We start from the raw sequence: 15,419 nt of genomic DNA, 5'->3' as shown, positions 1-15,419 counted from the left end.
TAATAGCCGGCAACCACAACCTATCACAATCCCATTGGAGACACGAAACAGCGACTGCAAATCATTACCAAATCGATGCATAACTTTAACCTTTTTCAACAACAAATCCTAAATGACATGTAAAAATCAAAATGAAAACCAAAATGAATCTCAAATTAATCATATCCCTTGCTTATAGCAACGTCTCCAAAATTTTTAATTAGCTTTCAATGCCTCAAAAATGGACAGCAAACAGGAATGAAGCCAAACATTTAAAACAGTTTTAGAAAATTGTAGTTAAAAACCCAATGATTTGTCCTTTCAAATTGTACAAGTTCCTTTCTCTTTTTTTTTTCAATAGATAATAAAAAATAGAATTTTCTCAAGAAAAAGAAAATTTGGGAGACGAAGTCGGATGGGGAGAAGGTCTGAGTAACGGTTAGAATCTAATGATTGCCGTCAATAGACAAATAAGTTGGTAATTAAAAGGATTTGGGAGCCAACGGCAGAGATAGAAAGTTTATAGGGTGCAGTGGGAGAGGGAGAGCGGATGGATAGAAACATAGAAAGATAAAAATATAAGATAATCCATTTCCTCCCACAATTTTAGCACAACTCTGGGATAAGTCACGGGCCGTTACCATCTTATTTTCCTCTCTTTTTATCTTACCTTTTATTTTATGTTAATTAATATTGGTACTGTTATTTGTTGGGTGTGGGTCAGCCCACAAAACCACAAGCCACTAAGACTTGAGGGTTTTCTCAAGCTTAAAAAGGCAAGCAGCAGCCGCAGGTAGTAATTCTTTTTCTTCGGTGCTTGTGCGACAAAAAGAAAAAGAGCCAGCCGGCATTTTTTTGAGTGAGACGAAGAGAGAGAAAGGCTAGAGAGAGAGAGGCTAGAGAGAGAGACTTCAAGGTCTTGATTGGAGGATGATTCGAAACCCGATTGAGACGAAATTTTACACACGTGATTCTCTCGACAAGCTCTATTCATCTATCGGTTCAGATTTTAGATTTCCTCTTCGTTTGGTAACACCTTTCCAAACCTACTTCTTTGACAGTTGTAGTTTTTGAGGGTGATTTTGTAGCAGATTGGCTTGGTTGGTATTGGTGATATTATTGTCATCAGGATATTTCGGGTAGACCTGTGTATTCCCATTATTGTGATAGTGGAGATTTTTGACTGGATTAGGTCCCGTGATTTTTTCCAATTTGGGTTTTCCACGTAAAAATCTTGGTGTCCTGGAGAAATTTGTCCTGAGCTAACTCTGATATTTTGTGCCTGTACTGGTACCCCTTTTCCAACATTATTTGTGGATTTGGGAATTTGAATATAATGTTTTTTTGGTTTAATTTTATCTTTTAAAAATTTTTAGTGGGCGGAGGATTAAACAAAGTGGATGTTTTTATGCCTAAGCTCAATCTTGGTGATTTAGAGGGAAAATTAACACCCAAGTACGTAACAAGATGTTTGTAGTATACTCTATTCTCTAAGAAGTCATACTACAAGCTAAATAAAAAAAAAAAACATTGTAGTCTTGTAGATGTATTCTCTGAGAATTGAATATAATTTCTCATCATGCACGCTACTAATGCATGGCTTTAACCCTGCGGCAAATGCTGTGAAATGTTCTCCTTCGGAGTTCCAAGTTATTTTCTTCTTTTTTCCATTGTATCTAGTAGCTGTAGCCCATGGAGGGTTTAAGCCTTGTATACAAGTTTTTGGAGCTGACCAATTTGATGGAGAAAAACGCAAGGCGAAAAGCTCGTTTTTCAACTGGTGGAACTTTGGGGTCTGCGGGGTTGTGTCGGTCATATTACTGATTTTGATCTATATTCAGGATAACCTTAGTTGGGGCCTTGGATTTGGTACTGATTTTGATCTATTTTCGGGATAACCATAGTTGGGTACTGATTTTGATCTATTTTCGGGATAACCATAGTTGGGGCCTTGGATTTGGGAATCTCTGCCTCGCCATTGGTTTTGCGCTTATCTTTTTCTTGCTTGGCACTTTTACTTACCCATTCTGCTTCAGCAGTGAGGAGATGAGCCCCTTTGAGAGAATTGGCCGGGTGTTTCTGAAAGCAGCTCTTAATTGTAAAACCAATTCTTCAGTAATATCCACTATAGAGGAGTCTGAGGGCTTTCTGCCTTATCTAAGTTGTCAACAATTCAAGTAAGGAATTATCTTGTCCTGTAATTTATCATGACTACCTGAGATGAAGTTATTGATCTTTAACTTCTCGTAGATACTGCTGACTTCTAAATACGTTGTCCATATGATTTAATATGTTCTGATAATGTCTTCTGTCTTGAAAGGATTGGCTAAACATAACGTGCATAAGTCTGTTCTCGCTTATCAAATTAATGAACTTATTTGAATGTAGTTGGAAGCAAATCTGATGGTTCTTGGGATTTTGTAAAATCATGCTCATGATGACCATTTTTCGGATGTGGTTAAATCAAGACTTCTACTGATCTTACCGCTCAACTTCTTGAGGTCTATATTTAACTTTCATGTTCAGAACCCCGGAACCAAACAAACACTCTTCCTTTGAATATTTTGGTTATTATGCTCATTGCAAGTTCGCAATTGTCATAGGTTTCTGAACAAAGCATTGCTAGCACCTGATGGCTCGGGCCCCCCCGCAAGGAGGTCTTCTTCTCCTTCCACCTAAGCTGTGCAGGAAAGGCCCAAAGCCAATCCCAGGGAACAGTGAAACTTCGTAGGATCTTTCTGTCCAGGTGCCGGTAGTCCGCATCTTAACGGACATGTTTATTTCATCCAGTCTCTGTCGGAGACAATGCCTAGATCGTTATGCCTTTTGTGCGGGTTGGAACTTACTCAACAAGGAATTTCGCTACTTTAGGACCATTATAGTTACGGCCATCATTCACTGGGGCTTCGGTCGCTGGGTCCCCTGTTATGAGGTCACCAACTTCCTTGACCTTCTGGCACTGATGGTTCAGAGGGAGGTAGGAATGTCTGTAGTATCAAGGAAGTTGAGGAGGCAAAAGCAGTTCTGCGGTAATTTCCAATATGGGCCACCTGTTTGGTGTATGGAATTGTATTTTCCCAGTCATCCACCTTGTTTGCGAAGCAAGGAGCTACAATGGACAGATCTATGAGCCCAAGCATTGATGTACCAGCTGCTTCCCTGCATGTTCTCCTCCGCCTATCACTAGTCGCCTTTATTCCTATCTATGACCACATTTTGGTTCCTATTGCAACAGCCATAACTGGAAAATCATCGGGTATGGCTACGCTGCAGCGAATTGGAACTGGAATAGTTCTGTCATGTCTTTCCATGGTTATAGCTGCCCTTGTTGAGATGAAGCGTCTTCAAACTGCTCAAGAGTATGGGTTGTCGACAAGCCAAAGGCTACAGTGCCAATGAATCTGGTCTGGTTAACACCTCAATATTTGATTCTGGGAATTTCTGAAGCGCTTACTATGGTTTGTTTGCAAGAATTTTTTTATGATCGAGTGCCAAGTGGATTGAGAACCACAAGTCTCGCTCTATTTATCATCATCTTTGGGATAGGAAGCTCTCTAAGCAGCTTTCTCATCTCCGTTCTTGAGAAAGGCACAAGCTGGCATGGACATCAGAGTTGGTTCTTCCGACAACTTAAATAAGGCACACCTCGATTATTTTTTTCTGGTTGCTTGCCTGACTTAGTGCTATTGCATTTACTGCTTATCTATATTTTGCAAAATCCTATATTTATAATCGAGGAAGTAGTATTTAAATTTGCCTCATACCATTCCTTGCTAAATGGTTGTGTGGAAAGTTTGTGGACTGTCACGATTTAAAATTGGGCAAATTATATTTTACCCTTATGTGATTTAGTTTTTTTTTACATAATCCCCCTATGATTTCAAAAGGTATACATAACCCCCTCATGGTTTGTATTAAAGTGACGGAAATAGTTATTTGTAACGGAACTTCTAAAAATGATGAAATTACCCTTATAAATACATGACACATTAACCTCGTATGATTTTTATATTTTATCATATAACCCCCTTGTGGTTTAATGCTGTACCATACAACTCACTTATGATTTTCAAAATATACACATAACCCCCTTTGGTTAATAAATAATTTTCAACTTTACATAAGGGTAATTTTGACATTTTAGATGACTCTGTTACGAATGATCATTCCCGTCATTTTGTCATTTTAATTCAAATCATAAGAGAATTATGTATAGTTTTTGAAACTATAGGAAAATTATGTAAAAATGCTAAATCACAGGGGTAAAGTGAAATTTGCCCTTTAAAATTTGTGCACGACAAGAAGGGATGCTCTATGTAGCAATGACGGCAGTCATCTTAGTGTTTTTGTACAGGAAGTTGCTAGATTAAGAGATAGATACAGTAGCTGTAGTTTTGCCTTTGTCAAAGGACAAGGTAATCAGGTTAGTAATTGTGCGGAAAAGTTTGCCTCAAACCTGATATATGATGTCGTGGGGAAACAATTTTCTTGGTTGGATTGGTGTTTATTTGGAATATTATTTAAAATAATTACTAGTATATGCTGCTATGTTCGTAGGGCCTGATTGGATTAATGGCTTACGTGATTTTCGGATCTAGTTGCCTATGAAAAGAGAACTAAGGGACAAGTGCATCAGCCATTGTCTCCTCTAAACAGAACAAAGTGGATAATCAACTCAGAAAACATAAAAGGTCACTGGTTTATGTTGTAGTCGAAGTAGCAGCTGGTTTCTAAATTTGGTATTTGTAACCTAGTTGTAAATTATGACGGGGTGCTTGATCATTTCCCATTCAGGAAATTTCACTTGGACTTGTTTATAATACCCCCTACTCCTAATTTGGGAGTTTTGGAGAGAAGAGGAAGAAAAAAGAGTAAATAAATAAATAAAGAAATAAAAATAAAAGTTTAAGTTTTGGCAAAAGAAAAGAGAAGAAGAGATTTGAGTGTGTTCTCAGATAATTTGGGAGCCGTGGAAAACTTCCTTTCACCTTAGGATCCTGATATCATATTATTAACATGTACCTACAAAATAAATAAATAAATAAAGTGAAGATAGAAGTTTTCTCTACTGCAAAAGGGGCAACCATAAAAATAAAATAAAATAGGCTTCTTCCATATATTTGTTCTAATAGTTATTGGAAATAATTACATTTAAAGAGCACCTGTAATCTTGAACATAAATTGTAAAAGATAAACATTTCGTCCTCATCAAGTGTATACAATAACGGTCTTTATTAGAATATGGGCTTGCTATTCGCTGATTTTTTTGAATGATTATAGATTCTGATTATAAATAATTAGTTTTTATATTCTTGTTTGCTTTTATATTCAGATTATCAATTTTTTAATAATAAAAGTGCTAAAATCCATAATCACCTAAAGGATAATTTTCGCTGATTGTGAATATTTTTTTTCGTAATTACTTTTTATAATCAAATTTTGCAAAATCTAAACTAATCGAGAACAAGTCCTATATGAGCATCCAACTTCCAAAAAATCACAACACTCAAGGGCAGAGTCAAATGGTTGTGAGGGTTGCCAATTGTCTCCCCTCTCTCTAACTTTCAAAAAATTAGATATTAATTAGCGTTAAAAGTTTCTATTATTTTTAATTTATCTCACATTCTACCCCTGAATTTTGCAACATTTTCTTTTATTCTCATATTGCCCCACCTAAAAATATAAAAATTTTCCACTATCCTATTTGAAAAATGGAAAATAGCACTTGAATCAAGAAGATTGTTAAGACTTTTGAAACTAAGTGATAGAGAGATAATAATGCATTTTATTCGTGAATGTTTCATCATAAATTTGGCAAAATATGGTGTTAATTGATAGATTAGGCTTACATTTTGTGCTTTGTGTTGTTTACAGACATTTTAGCTTAAAAGGAGTTTAAAAAGGAGAATTTTCTAGAAAACTACTAGAATTCTGGTATGGGCACGCTTGCTTATTTGCGAAATCCAAAATTTGCGAGATTTGGGAAGATGTTTTTATTGCTAGAGCTATTAAACGAGCTTAAACGAACCGAGCTGTTAGTTAGCTTGGCTCGTTTAGACTCTTTTGTGTTAGATAAAGGCTCATTCTAAATTTTATATAAGCTGAGTTGGAACAAATATTTTGATTCAATAAGTAATCAAACGAATCGAACAAACACGAACTCGTTCACGAATTTAAACGATTGTTCGCAAAAATGGACTTAATTGTCATTTCACAAAATTTATGGTTAATATTGTATTCCTAATCCCTAATTCTGGGCTTAATTGCTTGCAAATATGGGCCTAATTGTTTGTGAATAGCTCATTTATGTTAAACGAGTAGAGTTTGAGCTCGAAATTGAACTAGAATTTTGCTTACGAGCCGAATACAAACATAGATTTGGAGCTCAAATATTATCGGGCGAACTTGAGATTTGTTCGAGTAGTTTAATGAATAGAGTTCAAACATGAGATATTCAACTCAACTCGGTTTGTTTTTAGCTCTATTTATTGCTGGATAAGAAATCTTGAAGCCGACTCTTTTCCTCATCAGCAGGGCTTCAGATCCTCTGTCCCCAAAATAGTCCATGTCCCCTCTGTCCCTTATTTGTACAGCTGTCACGTGTCTCTAACCTTTTGTTAACCCAAACTCAAATAAAACCGTTAATAATCGGTTTACAAGTTTTGTTAACCCAAATTCAAACAAACCGATAATAGTTGATTGACAGGTTTACTCAAAATCAATTAAAACAGATAACTCAAAACTATTAAGTAATTAATTTTAAATCATCGTACTTACATAATTACGAGATGTAAAAAAATTAGAAAGAGCTAAATAAGTTGATATAAACACACACATGGTTGATAAGAATGTTAGATATTGGAATTTGATTCTCAAAAAATCATCTGCTGGATAAAAATAAGAGAATAGTAATAAAATTTCAACCACTCTTACTAAGTACACCTAAAAACCCTGCTAATACTTGAATAACCATGGTCTATCATGTTGGTTTGTAATATCAAACCCTTGCCTATTCATAATTCAAAACTTCTAAAGATTGTCGGATTTTCCATCAGTTGTGCATCTACAAACAAAACCACCAGGACATGGCATGGGACAGCCGCAAATTTCATTACAAGCAACCAAACTTGAACTCGGTTGGCTGGAAATGACATTAAGGTCTATAAAGTCATTGACACTTGATCCACTGAACTTGTGTCCTACTTCAACCTGTAAATGTAGAAAAAATAATCATAAATACTAAAATATTGAGATGAAATTCTCATAACATCAAATACTATCAATGGACAATTACTAAGTTACCTGAAGTAAGTCTGTCAATCTCATAGAATCTTGCAACTCTTCAAGAAAATTAAAATGTGCAACTTGGTTCATTTGATTTGGAGCTAAAACTGGAATCTATTTTTTTAAAAAAAGCAATAAAGAGTGAATATCTACGACGTAATTAAATACAAATAGACCTGCTTAAATATCGAATGACATTAGTCAAAAATAAAAGCTTTTAACTATAATGTTTATCACTGAAAAAGTTTACTTCAATCACTTTGACTACTAAAGGTTTTACGGCATTACTGAAAGGGGATTGTACTAGTTTATTACTGAAAGGGGCTTTACGGCATTACTAAAGGCTTTACTTCAATTAGATACTAGTTTATGAACTATATTGACTTCACAGTGTATATAGATACTTATATGAACAATGATGTTGAGAGGGGATTGTACAATATTGTTCCCAACGCATACAAGTTCCAATGAATACAGGTAATTTCTAATATAACAAGACAAATCATGAATCAAATATATTGTAAAATTGGCATACATGATCTATTGATTTGTTTTACCTGGATAAAGATGAAATTGAATCTTGCTACTTGATCCTTTGAGCGTTTTTGCTGCAAGATTAAAGATATAATGAGTGAATCAAAATACTTGTTAGGGTTTAAGAAAAAGATGATTTGGGGTAAAAAATAAAGAAGAGTTTTAGTTGATTTCTATGTTTATGATCAACAAGACTCTTTTTTGTTAAAAAGAAAATAAAAAATAGTTTTGAGTTATCTGTTTTAATTGATTTTGAGTAAACCTGTCAATCAACTATTATCGGTTTGTTTGAATTTGGGTTAACAAAACTTGTAAACCGATTATTATCGGTTTTATTTGAGTTTGGATTAACAAAAGGTTAGAGACACGTGACAGCTGTACAAATAAGGGACAGAGGGGACATGGACTATTTTGGGGACAGAGGATCTGAAGCCACTTTCTTTATCTTCTCAAAGACAATTGTATGGATAGACATTATTTGCATCATTATTTTTTCATCTAATTTTTTAATTTTATAATCATTTTTTTTATCTCACATTCAAGTGCTACCATGTTACTTCCTCAATTTTTTTTCATTATTTCACTTTTTTAATGCTTCATAATAGGAGCCACATTTGAAATGTCAATGGAATGTTTCATTGCTTTTCACCAGGGGTAGAGCTAAGACCCCACAGTAAGTGGGTCAAATTTTAGTACAGTAAAATTTATTTTTTTTTAAAAAATAAAAACTACTAATATCATATACATGTTGTAATTATGCCCTACAAGTACTCTTTTTTTTAAAAATGTTGCAAAATCAATTCATTATCAATTTTGTTAAATGCATCTTTTTCAATGTAAGTAACTGAATCTCTTGAATTTTTTTAAAATAATCTACAAATCACCATCAACTTGATCTTCTACAGATTTCTTTTATAAAATTTATCTTTACCATGTTATAAATAAAAATCATAATAACTTGATTTCGTATTATAAATAAAAAGTTTACTATCCACTTGAATAATTCTTGTTTTTGAAGATTTTGAAGTTTGAAAAAAATGATTTGAAAAATTGGTTCTCTCACTCCACTCAAGAAAGTTCTCCCCTTGTGTTTGGAAATTTTAGATGAATTTATTCTTGAACTAAATTCCATAGATAATTTGAAATAAATTCAAAATTATTGTGATGGTAAGAATTATGAATTTTCAATTTTTTGGGGTCAATGTATATAAGAAAGAGAATTTGATAAAATATAGTGAGGTCAAATAATATGTAACTTTAAAATTTTTCAAATTTCTTAAGCCTAAGAACTAATTTTTCAAAGTTAGGTGGAGTCAATTGACCTCACTTGCTTGTATGTGGCTCAGCCACTGCTTTTCACACTTATCCATTTGAAAAGATAACTTTTCTCACCTAACAATGCACTACTCCTAATTCCAAAATTTGAATGTGAGAATAATATTGTACGCATTGTGGACCGAGCTTCTCAATAATCAAATCAAGCTCTAACCCCGCAAAAGGGCTTCTGAAAAAGAAAACAAATTTGATTAATCGATTGAGCCAAGCTTAATTAAAAATTGGCTAGTTCTTTATAATTTGTCCACCAATTTGTCTACCTCCTTAAATAAAAAAAGGCAAAAAATCTCAGCGGTCATTAAACTATTGACGAGATCAGATTTTGGCCATCGAATTATTTTTTGTCAATAATTGGCCACTAAACAATTTAATCCATTAACCCGTAACCATTTCGTTGTTAATTGCTCTTAAGTTCTGAAATTAGCATTACACGTAGCAATGTTCAGGAGTAATTTTGTCCAGTAATTTACTGACACAATTCAACCCCTCTGTTTCTTCCCCTTCTGAAACAGGGTACCCAACACCACAAATCATGAATGGTCATTAGATTTTTCTTTTCAACTTTGATTTCTGTACCCATAAATGGCACTTTTTCGTCTTCTCCATTTGCCATCATGTCCCACAAACTTCTTCTGCTTCCACCAGAACCTTTCCTCAGCTTCACCACAAACCTCCCACGCTCAACGCCACTCTCTCTTTTCCCTCTCTTTCATTCAAACTCCCATTCAAGTCCCAAAGATTCAATCTTTTTAGTTCCAAGTCCCTTTTTCAACCCAAGCCCAACCCATTACTCAAATTTCAGAAAATGCAGAAAAAGATAACCAAGAAGAAGAAGAAGATGACGATGAAGGAGAAGAAGAAGAATTCTCTAAAACCAGAATTTTAGCTGAGGATGTTTCATGGACCTCCACTGTAGACGATTCAGCAGGTAGCGCTTCCTGTATTGGGAATTCTTGCAGCTGCTTCTATTACCTTCTATGCCATGAGCTTCGCCGAGCTTAGAGAGGTAGGAGGTTCCGTACTCCCTTTTTTTTTCCAATCCATCTTCATACTCCTCCTAACTAACTAACTAACTTGTACCCTCCAGAAATCTTTTAGAGACTTGGAAGAGTCTACTGGTAATGGAGGTTTCGAGTCATCCATGAGCTCTAGAAAAAGGCGGGCAAGGAGGACGGCTGATAAAGACGCCAAGCCTTAGAAGATCCAATTCAATTCCTCTGGTAATAGCAGGCATCATCTCATCCGTGTGTTGTTTAATCATTTCCTACAATGGGGGTAGTACCCCCCTTTTTTTTAGTAAACAGAGGATTTGAGTTGTAGCTGGACAAAATTGCCCCCGAAAATTGCCACGTGGAATGCTAATTTCAGAACTTAAGAGCAATTAATGACGAAATGGTCACGGGTTTATAGATTAAATTGTTTAGTGGCCAATTATTGATAAAAAATAGTTTGATGGTCAAAACCTGATCCCGTCAATAGTTTAATGGCCGCTGAGGTTTTTTGCCCAATAAAAAATTTTTAAAAAAATTGTCTAGTTCACTTCATAAGCAAAAGGATTTATGGTTCCATTTCCATATGATCAAACTATAGTAGAGTTCTGCTTTAAAATAACATACTATAAACAAAAGGTACAAACAAATGGAGAAAACAAAGTAGGCACCAGAGATAAAGCAACAAGCACAAGTACACAATGAATATTCCAACTAACAAGGCTGCAAGGGATGAAGCCAAAATACAAGTACCAACCAGGATATAGAACAGTGAGGAAAGTACTATGGTCCGGTAATGGCCGAGAAACGAATCGGCTATAAAAGCACACGAAAGTGGCAAAAGCTGCGCTGTGCCGGACCAAGCATTCACGTTCTCGGCCGCCGTAGCTGTGGTCGCATCAATTAACTGATCACTTATTCCGTAATAAACAAACCTATCTGCCATCTCCATACTGCAAAAAGAATAACAAAGAAAACTTGGCATTTTTTATTATTTAAATCTGTAACAGAATAATTTGGCTTTCTTTTTTTTTCGAAACGTTAGGATAATTTCATTCAGTGTAAAGAAATTTACATATGCAAGCAAAGACTCGAGAGAACTATACATTTAGTGTTCAAAGACACTGAGGAACATTCCATTCCTCATCCAAAAGAATGCCTAAGGCATTAAAGCTAAGTCTTATACTATTTTCCATATTTTCTTCTCTAACCAAGCAAAAGAGCACATGCGAAACAACTTCTGCATATTAGAGATGTCCTTAAGCAAAGTGGCCATTCTGCTATCCGAGGGACTCTGATGTGTTATTTGTCTCTCAATTCCTTGTTGTGTGAGTTGAGCTTAACTCTACTCCACTGTTGTTGCACAGTTTTGCATAAGACAAGTTTTAATGCCACTGCATCATCTAGGACTTTGTTTCCCAAACTTCTCTATTTTAGCTCCCATTCTGCAATCCTAGTGTTTGGAGTTATCCTAGCTGTGACTCCAATTCCAAGTGAGGTATGTCCTTGCTGACTTGTTGTTGCCACATCCAGGACTATGGTTTCTTCACCATCCTGATCCTGGCATTGCTCTGCATGCATGTAGGCTGTTTCTATTGTGCTCATCCTTCCCTTAGATTTCTCAATTGCCTCATGCTCCAACCATTCTTTGTGAGCCTTTTCAACTGTCCTTACTGGTGAGGAGTTGCTTGAGTTCTCAAATTCTTTTTTTGTTTCTATCTTTCCATACTTGCTACAAGATGTTTGCAGTTAGACCTATATGTTCCAGCCCTTCCGGTCTTTTCCTTGCCTCAGAAATTCTGATCCACCATCTTTTGAAGTCTCCCTGTTGATCTTTAGCACCATCCAATTGGATAGGGGCAGCCTTCCATATGTCAACAGTGTGTGGATAGCTTAGTAGTAAGTGTTCTACCGTTTCTTGTTCCTCCCCATAGGTTCTGCACATTGGATCTCCCAGTCCTGTCTTCTTGTATATTGCTTCTCTTACTGGCAATGCACCTTTTATACATTTCCAGATGAAGATCTTGATTTTGTGTTTGATGTTGAATTTCCATAGGGTGTGCCACATCTGTTTAACTTATTGGCTTCCATCTAAGTAGCTTGTACCAGCTGCATCAGTTTTGCATTTTTCAACACAATTATTTTCTTCCATCAAGATTCTATAGCCTGAGTTGACTGTGTATGTCCCTCCTGCTTGTGGTTGCCAATAATAACTGTCCTCCCTCCCTGACAAGCTTAGTGGAATGCTTAGGATCCTCTCTGCATCATTGTTGTTGAAAGTTCTAAAGATGATGTTCCTATTCCACCTTTTATGACAGATTAGCTCATTCATCATCTTTAAGTCACAGTTTAGAGGTCTACTGGAAGTTGGTTTACCAGTGGTTGCCCCTGGTATCCATTTGTGTTCCCAAATGCTTGTATTCCTTCCATTTCCAATTCTTCTGATCAGACCTTTATCAATTAAACTTCTGGCTCCCATTAAACCTTGCCAGATCCAAGAGGCATTCTTGAGTGGTTTGTATTTTAAAATGGACTCCTTGGGGAAGTACTTGGCTCTCAAAACTTTACTGACCAGGAGGTTTGGCTTGGTGAGAATCCTCCAAACCTGCTTCCCTAACAATGCTTTATTGAAAGCTTTTAGGTCCTTAAAGCCCAGTCCTCCTTCATTTCTCTTCATTGCCATTTTCCTCCAAGAAATCCAACGCATTTTGTTATTGCCATTTGTTTCTCCCCACCAGTAGTTGACCATCAATGCGCTAATATCTTTGCAGAGTTTCCTTGGTAGCTGAAAGCAGGACATGGCATACGTTGGCATTGCCATTGAAACTGCCTTCAGCATTACCTCTTTTCCTGCTGTCCTAAGAAGCTTGTTTTTCCAGTCATGCAGCTTTCTCTTTATGTTTTCTCTAATGAAGCCAAAGATCTGATCTTTTGTTCTCGAGATCACCATTAGAAGTCCTAAGTATTTCCTTTGGCTTGCTTCTACCATTCCTCCCAGTGATTTGCACACTTCCTTTCTCTACTCACAAGACATGTTTTTACTAAAAAAGACTGCAGATTTGTCAAAATTGATCATTTGCCCTGAGGCTACTTCATAGGTTTTGAGGACTTTCATAATTTCAGTGGCTTGTTGCATGTTAGCTTTACAGAAAATGAGGGAGTCATCCGCAAAGAAAAGGTGGGTGATGATAGGTCCTTGCCTGCTAATTTTCAGTCCTTTTATCTTGTTGCTTTCTTCAGCTTTCCTCAGCAAGTTAGAAAAGCCTTCTGAGCAGATTAAGAATAAGTAGGGAGACAAGGGATCTCCCTGACGAATTCCCCTTTCTGGTGTTACAAAGCCTTTAGTTTTTCCATTGCAGTTGAAAAAGTAGGTGATAGTCTTCATACAGCTAGTGATCCAGTTGATCCATTTTGTACAAAAGCCCATCTTCTGCATCATTGCCTGCAAAAAATGCCACTCCACCCTATCATAAGCTTTGGCCATATCTAACTTGATTGCCATATATCCTTCTTTTCCTTGTCTTTTGTTGTTGAGGTAGTGCATGTACTCATGAGTTAATATCACATTGTCTAAGATTTACCTATCTGGAATGAAAGCAGATTGAGTTTTGCTTATGCACTTGTCTAGGACAGATTTCAGTTTGTTGGCCAGGATTTTGGAAATGATTTTGTACATCACACTACAAAGGCTGATAGGTCTATAGCTTTTCAAACAGGTTGGGTTCAGGATTTTGGGAATGAGTAATATGACAGTATGATTAACAGATTTAAGCATGAAACCAAAACTAAAGAAGGATTGAATTGTTGGGACTAGATCAACCTTGATAGTGCTCCAGAACCTCTGAAAGAACAAAGGAAACATACCATCCTGTCCTGGAGCTTTTTCAGGGTGCATGGAGAAAAGTGCAGATTGAATTTCACTCTCCTCTACAGGCTTAGTAAGCTTAGCATTCATCTCCTGAGTGATGGAGTAGGGAATACCTTCTAGAATTTCTAACATATCACTACTTCCTCCACTGTTAAACAGGTCCCTAAAGAATCTGAGATTTCATACACTAATTCATCCTCATTTTCTGTCCAAGAACCATTCTCCCTTTGCAGTTTCCTAATCCTGTTGTTCGTTCTTCTCCTCTTGACATAGGCGTGGAAGTATTTAGTATTCTTATCTCCATCTCTAAGCCAGCTAATCCTGGCTTTCTGACTCCAGAAATTTTCTTTCTCTTTGTAGGCCTCTTTCAACTGATCTTTGAGTTCTGCAATTCTACCTTTTTTGTTTTCTGCATCTGAGTCTCTTACACTCTCCAATTCCTTCTTCAAATAAAAAATTCTACTTTTAGAGTTTACCTGGAAGGTATTTCTCCATTTCAAAAGTTTAATTCTGCAATTTTTTATCTTCTTTGTGATTTTGAACATTCTGGATCCTTGTTCCTCCTTCTGCCAGGCTCTCTCAACCACCTGTTGAACCCCTTCCCTTTGAAGCCATCTTTTATCAAAATAAAACCTTTTTTTCCTTTTTTCTTTATCTAGAACTATGTCTAGCAGAAGCATACTATGGTCAGAAGCATAAGTATCTATGTGCTGGCATCTTGCCTTATCAAAAGTTTGAAACCACTCAAAAGTAGACAAACATCTATCTAATCTTTGCCTTACCTCTCCTTCATTATCCCAGTGATTGCTCCATGTCCAAGGGTGCCCTTCAAATCCTGTGTCTATTAAACTATTCTGATCCATGAAGTTATTTCCTTCAAAGACCTTCTGGTTTTAGTTGGAGACTTCAACTTTCTGAATGTTCTTTTGGTCTGCTTCTCAATAGCTTCCTGCACCTTCACATTCCTTTGGAGCTCTTCCTGTATCACTTCCTCCCCTGCAGCTTTCTTATTCATTCTATTTTCTTGATCCTTTGCTCGAAAAGCTGTTTCTCTGTCCTCCTCCATATCTTCTACCTCAACTGGAATTTGTTTCTCTTCTTCCTCCTGTGCTTGTTGTAGGAGGTCTTGTTTTCCCTTATCTAGGTACAGGGGGCCATTACTGTACTCTTGTGCAGGTTCTCTAGCTTCCAGTCTATATGGTGAACCTCCTAGACCATGCTCAATTGTCATATCCTCCAACTCCTTCATAAGATCCTGATTGCCTTTTCTTTCTTTTCTTGTGATCTTAAGAGTTTCCAAGATGCTTTCCTTCAGCTGTGTCCTGGTTCTCTCTTGCTCAATCATTTCTCCATTCTGGAATTTCCAGTATCTTTTGTCATTTGACATGTCACCGGTTTTTTCTGTGGTGAATTTTTGTTATTTCCTGCTC

General features: G+C 36.3%; 2 protein-coding genes and 1 pseudogene across 2 annotated transcripts; 2 read left to right on the top strand and 1 right to left on the bottom strand.

The window, feature by feature from the left end:
- Window positions 1–3,730, top strand: part of LOC113748871 — a 136,040-nt pseudogene extending 132,310 nt beyond the window's left edge.
- A 4,468-nt stretch (window positions 3,731–8,198) lies between these two features.
- On the top strand, window positions 8,199–10,482 carry LOC113750435. The gene is made up of 3 exons (XM_027294409.1): window positions 8,199–8,258; window positions 10,049–10,138; window positions 10,220–10,482. Exons 1-3 carry the CDS (start codon window positions 8,199–8,201, stop codon window positions 10,328–10,330), a joined length of 261 nt encoding a protein of 86 aa, XP_027150210.1. The 3' UTR covers window positions 10,331–10,482.
- Window positions 10,483–14,114: 3,632 nt separating this feature from the next.
- On the bottom strand, window positions 14,115–15,376 carry LOC113750434 (golgin subfamily A member 6-like protein 6). The gene is made up of 2 exons (XM_027294407.1): window positions 14,874–15,376; window positions 14,115–14,706 (listed from the first exon to the last, which is right to left on the bottom strand). The coding sequence occupies exons 1-2, from the start codon at window positions 15,374–15,376 to the stop codon at window positions 14,115–14,117; spliced, it is 1,095 nt and encodes a 364-aa protein (XP_027150208.1).
- Between the last annotated feature and the right edge of the window lie 43 nt (window positions 15,377–15,419).

The sequence above is a fragment of the Coffea eugenioides genome, chromosome 10, assembly GCF_003713205.1.
Source record: "Coffea eugenioides isolate CCC68of chromosome 10, Ceug_1.0, whole genome shotgun sequence".
Taxonomy (NCBI): Eukaryota; Viridiplantae; Streptophyta; class Magnoliopsida; order Gentianales; family Rubiaceae; genus Coffea; species Coffea eugenioides.
Note: the sequence above shows the minus strand (reverse complement) of the source record. Positions and strands in the feature narration are given on the sequence as shown.

What these genes read in the sequence shown, in the direction of transcription:
- LOC113750435 (XM_027294409.1), top strand. Translation starts at nt 8,199, where the DNA reads ATGGACTATTTTGGGGACAGAGGATCTGAAGCCACTTTCTTTATCTTC. An exon ending in TTATCTTCTCAAAGACAATT is followed by an intron (nt 8,259 to 10,048) that starts GTATGGATAGAC and finishes CCTCCACTGTAG; the next exon opens with ACGATTCAGCAGGTAGCGCT. An exon ending in GCTTCGCCGAGCTTAGAGAG is followed by an intron (nt 10,139 to 10,219) that starts GTAGGAGGTTCC and finishes TGTACCCTCCAG; the next exon opens with AAATCTTTTAGAGACTTGGA.
- LOC113750434 (XM_027294407.1), bottom strand. Translation starts at nt 15,376, where the DNA reads ATGTCAAATGACAAAAGATACTGGAAATTCCAGAATGGAGAAATGATT. An exon ending in TCTCCAACTAAAACCAGAAG is followed by an intron (nt 14,707 to 14,873) that starts GTCTTTGAAGGA and finishes TGATAAGGCAAG; the next exon opens with ATGCCAGCACATAGATACTT.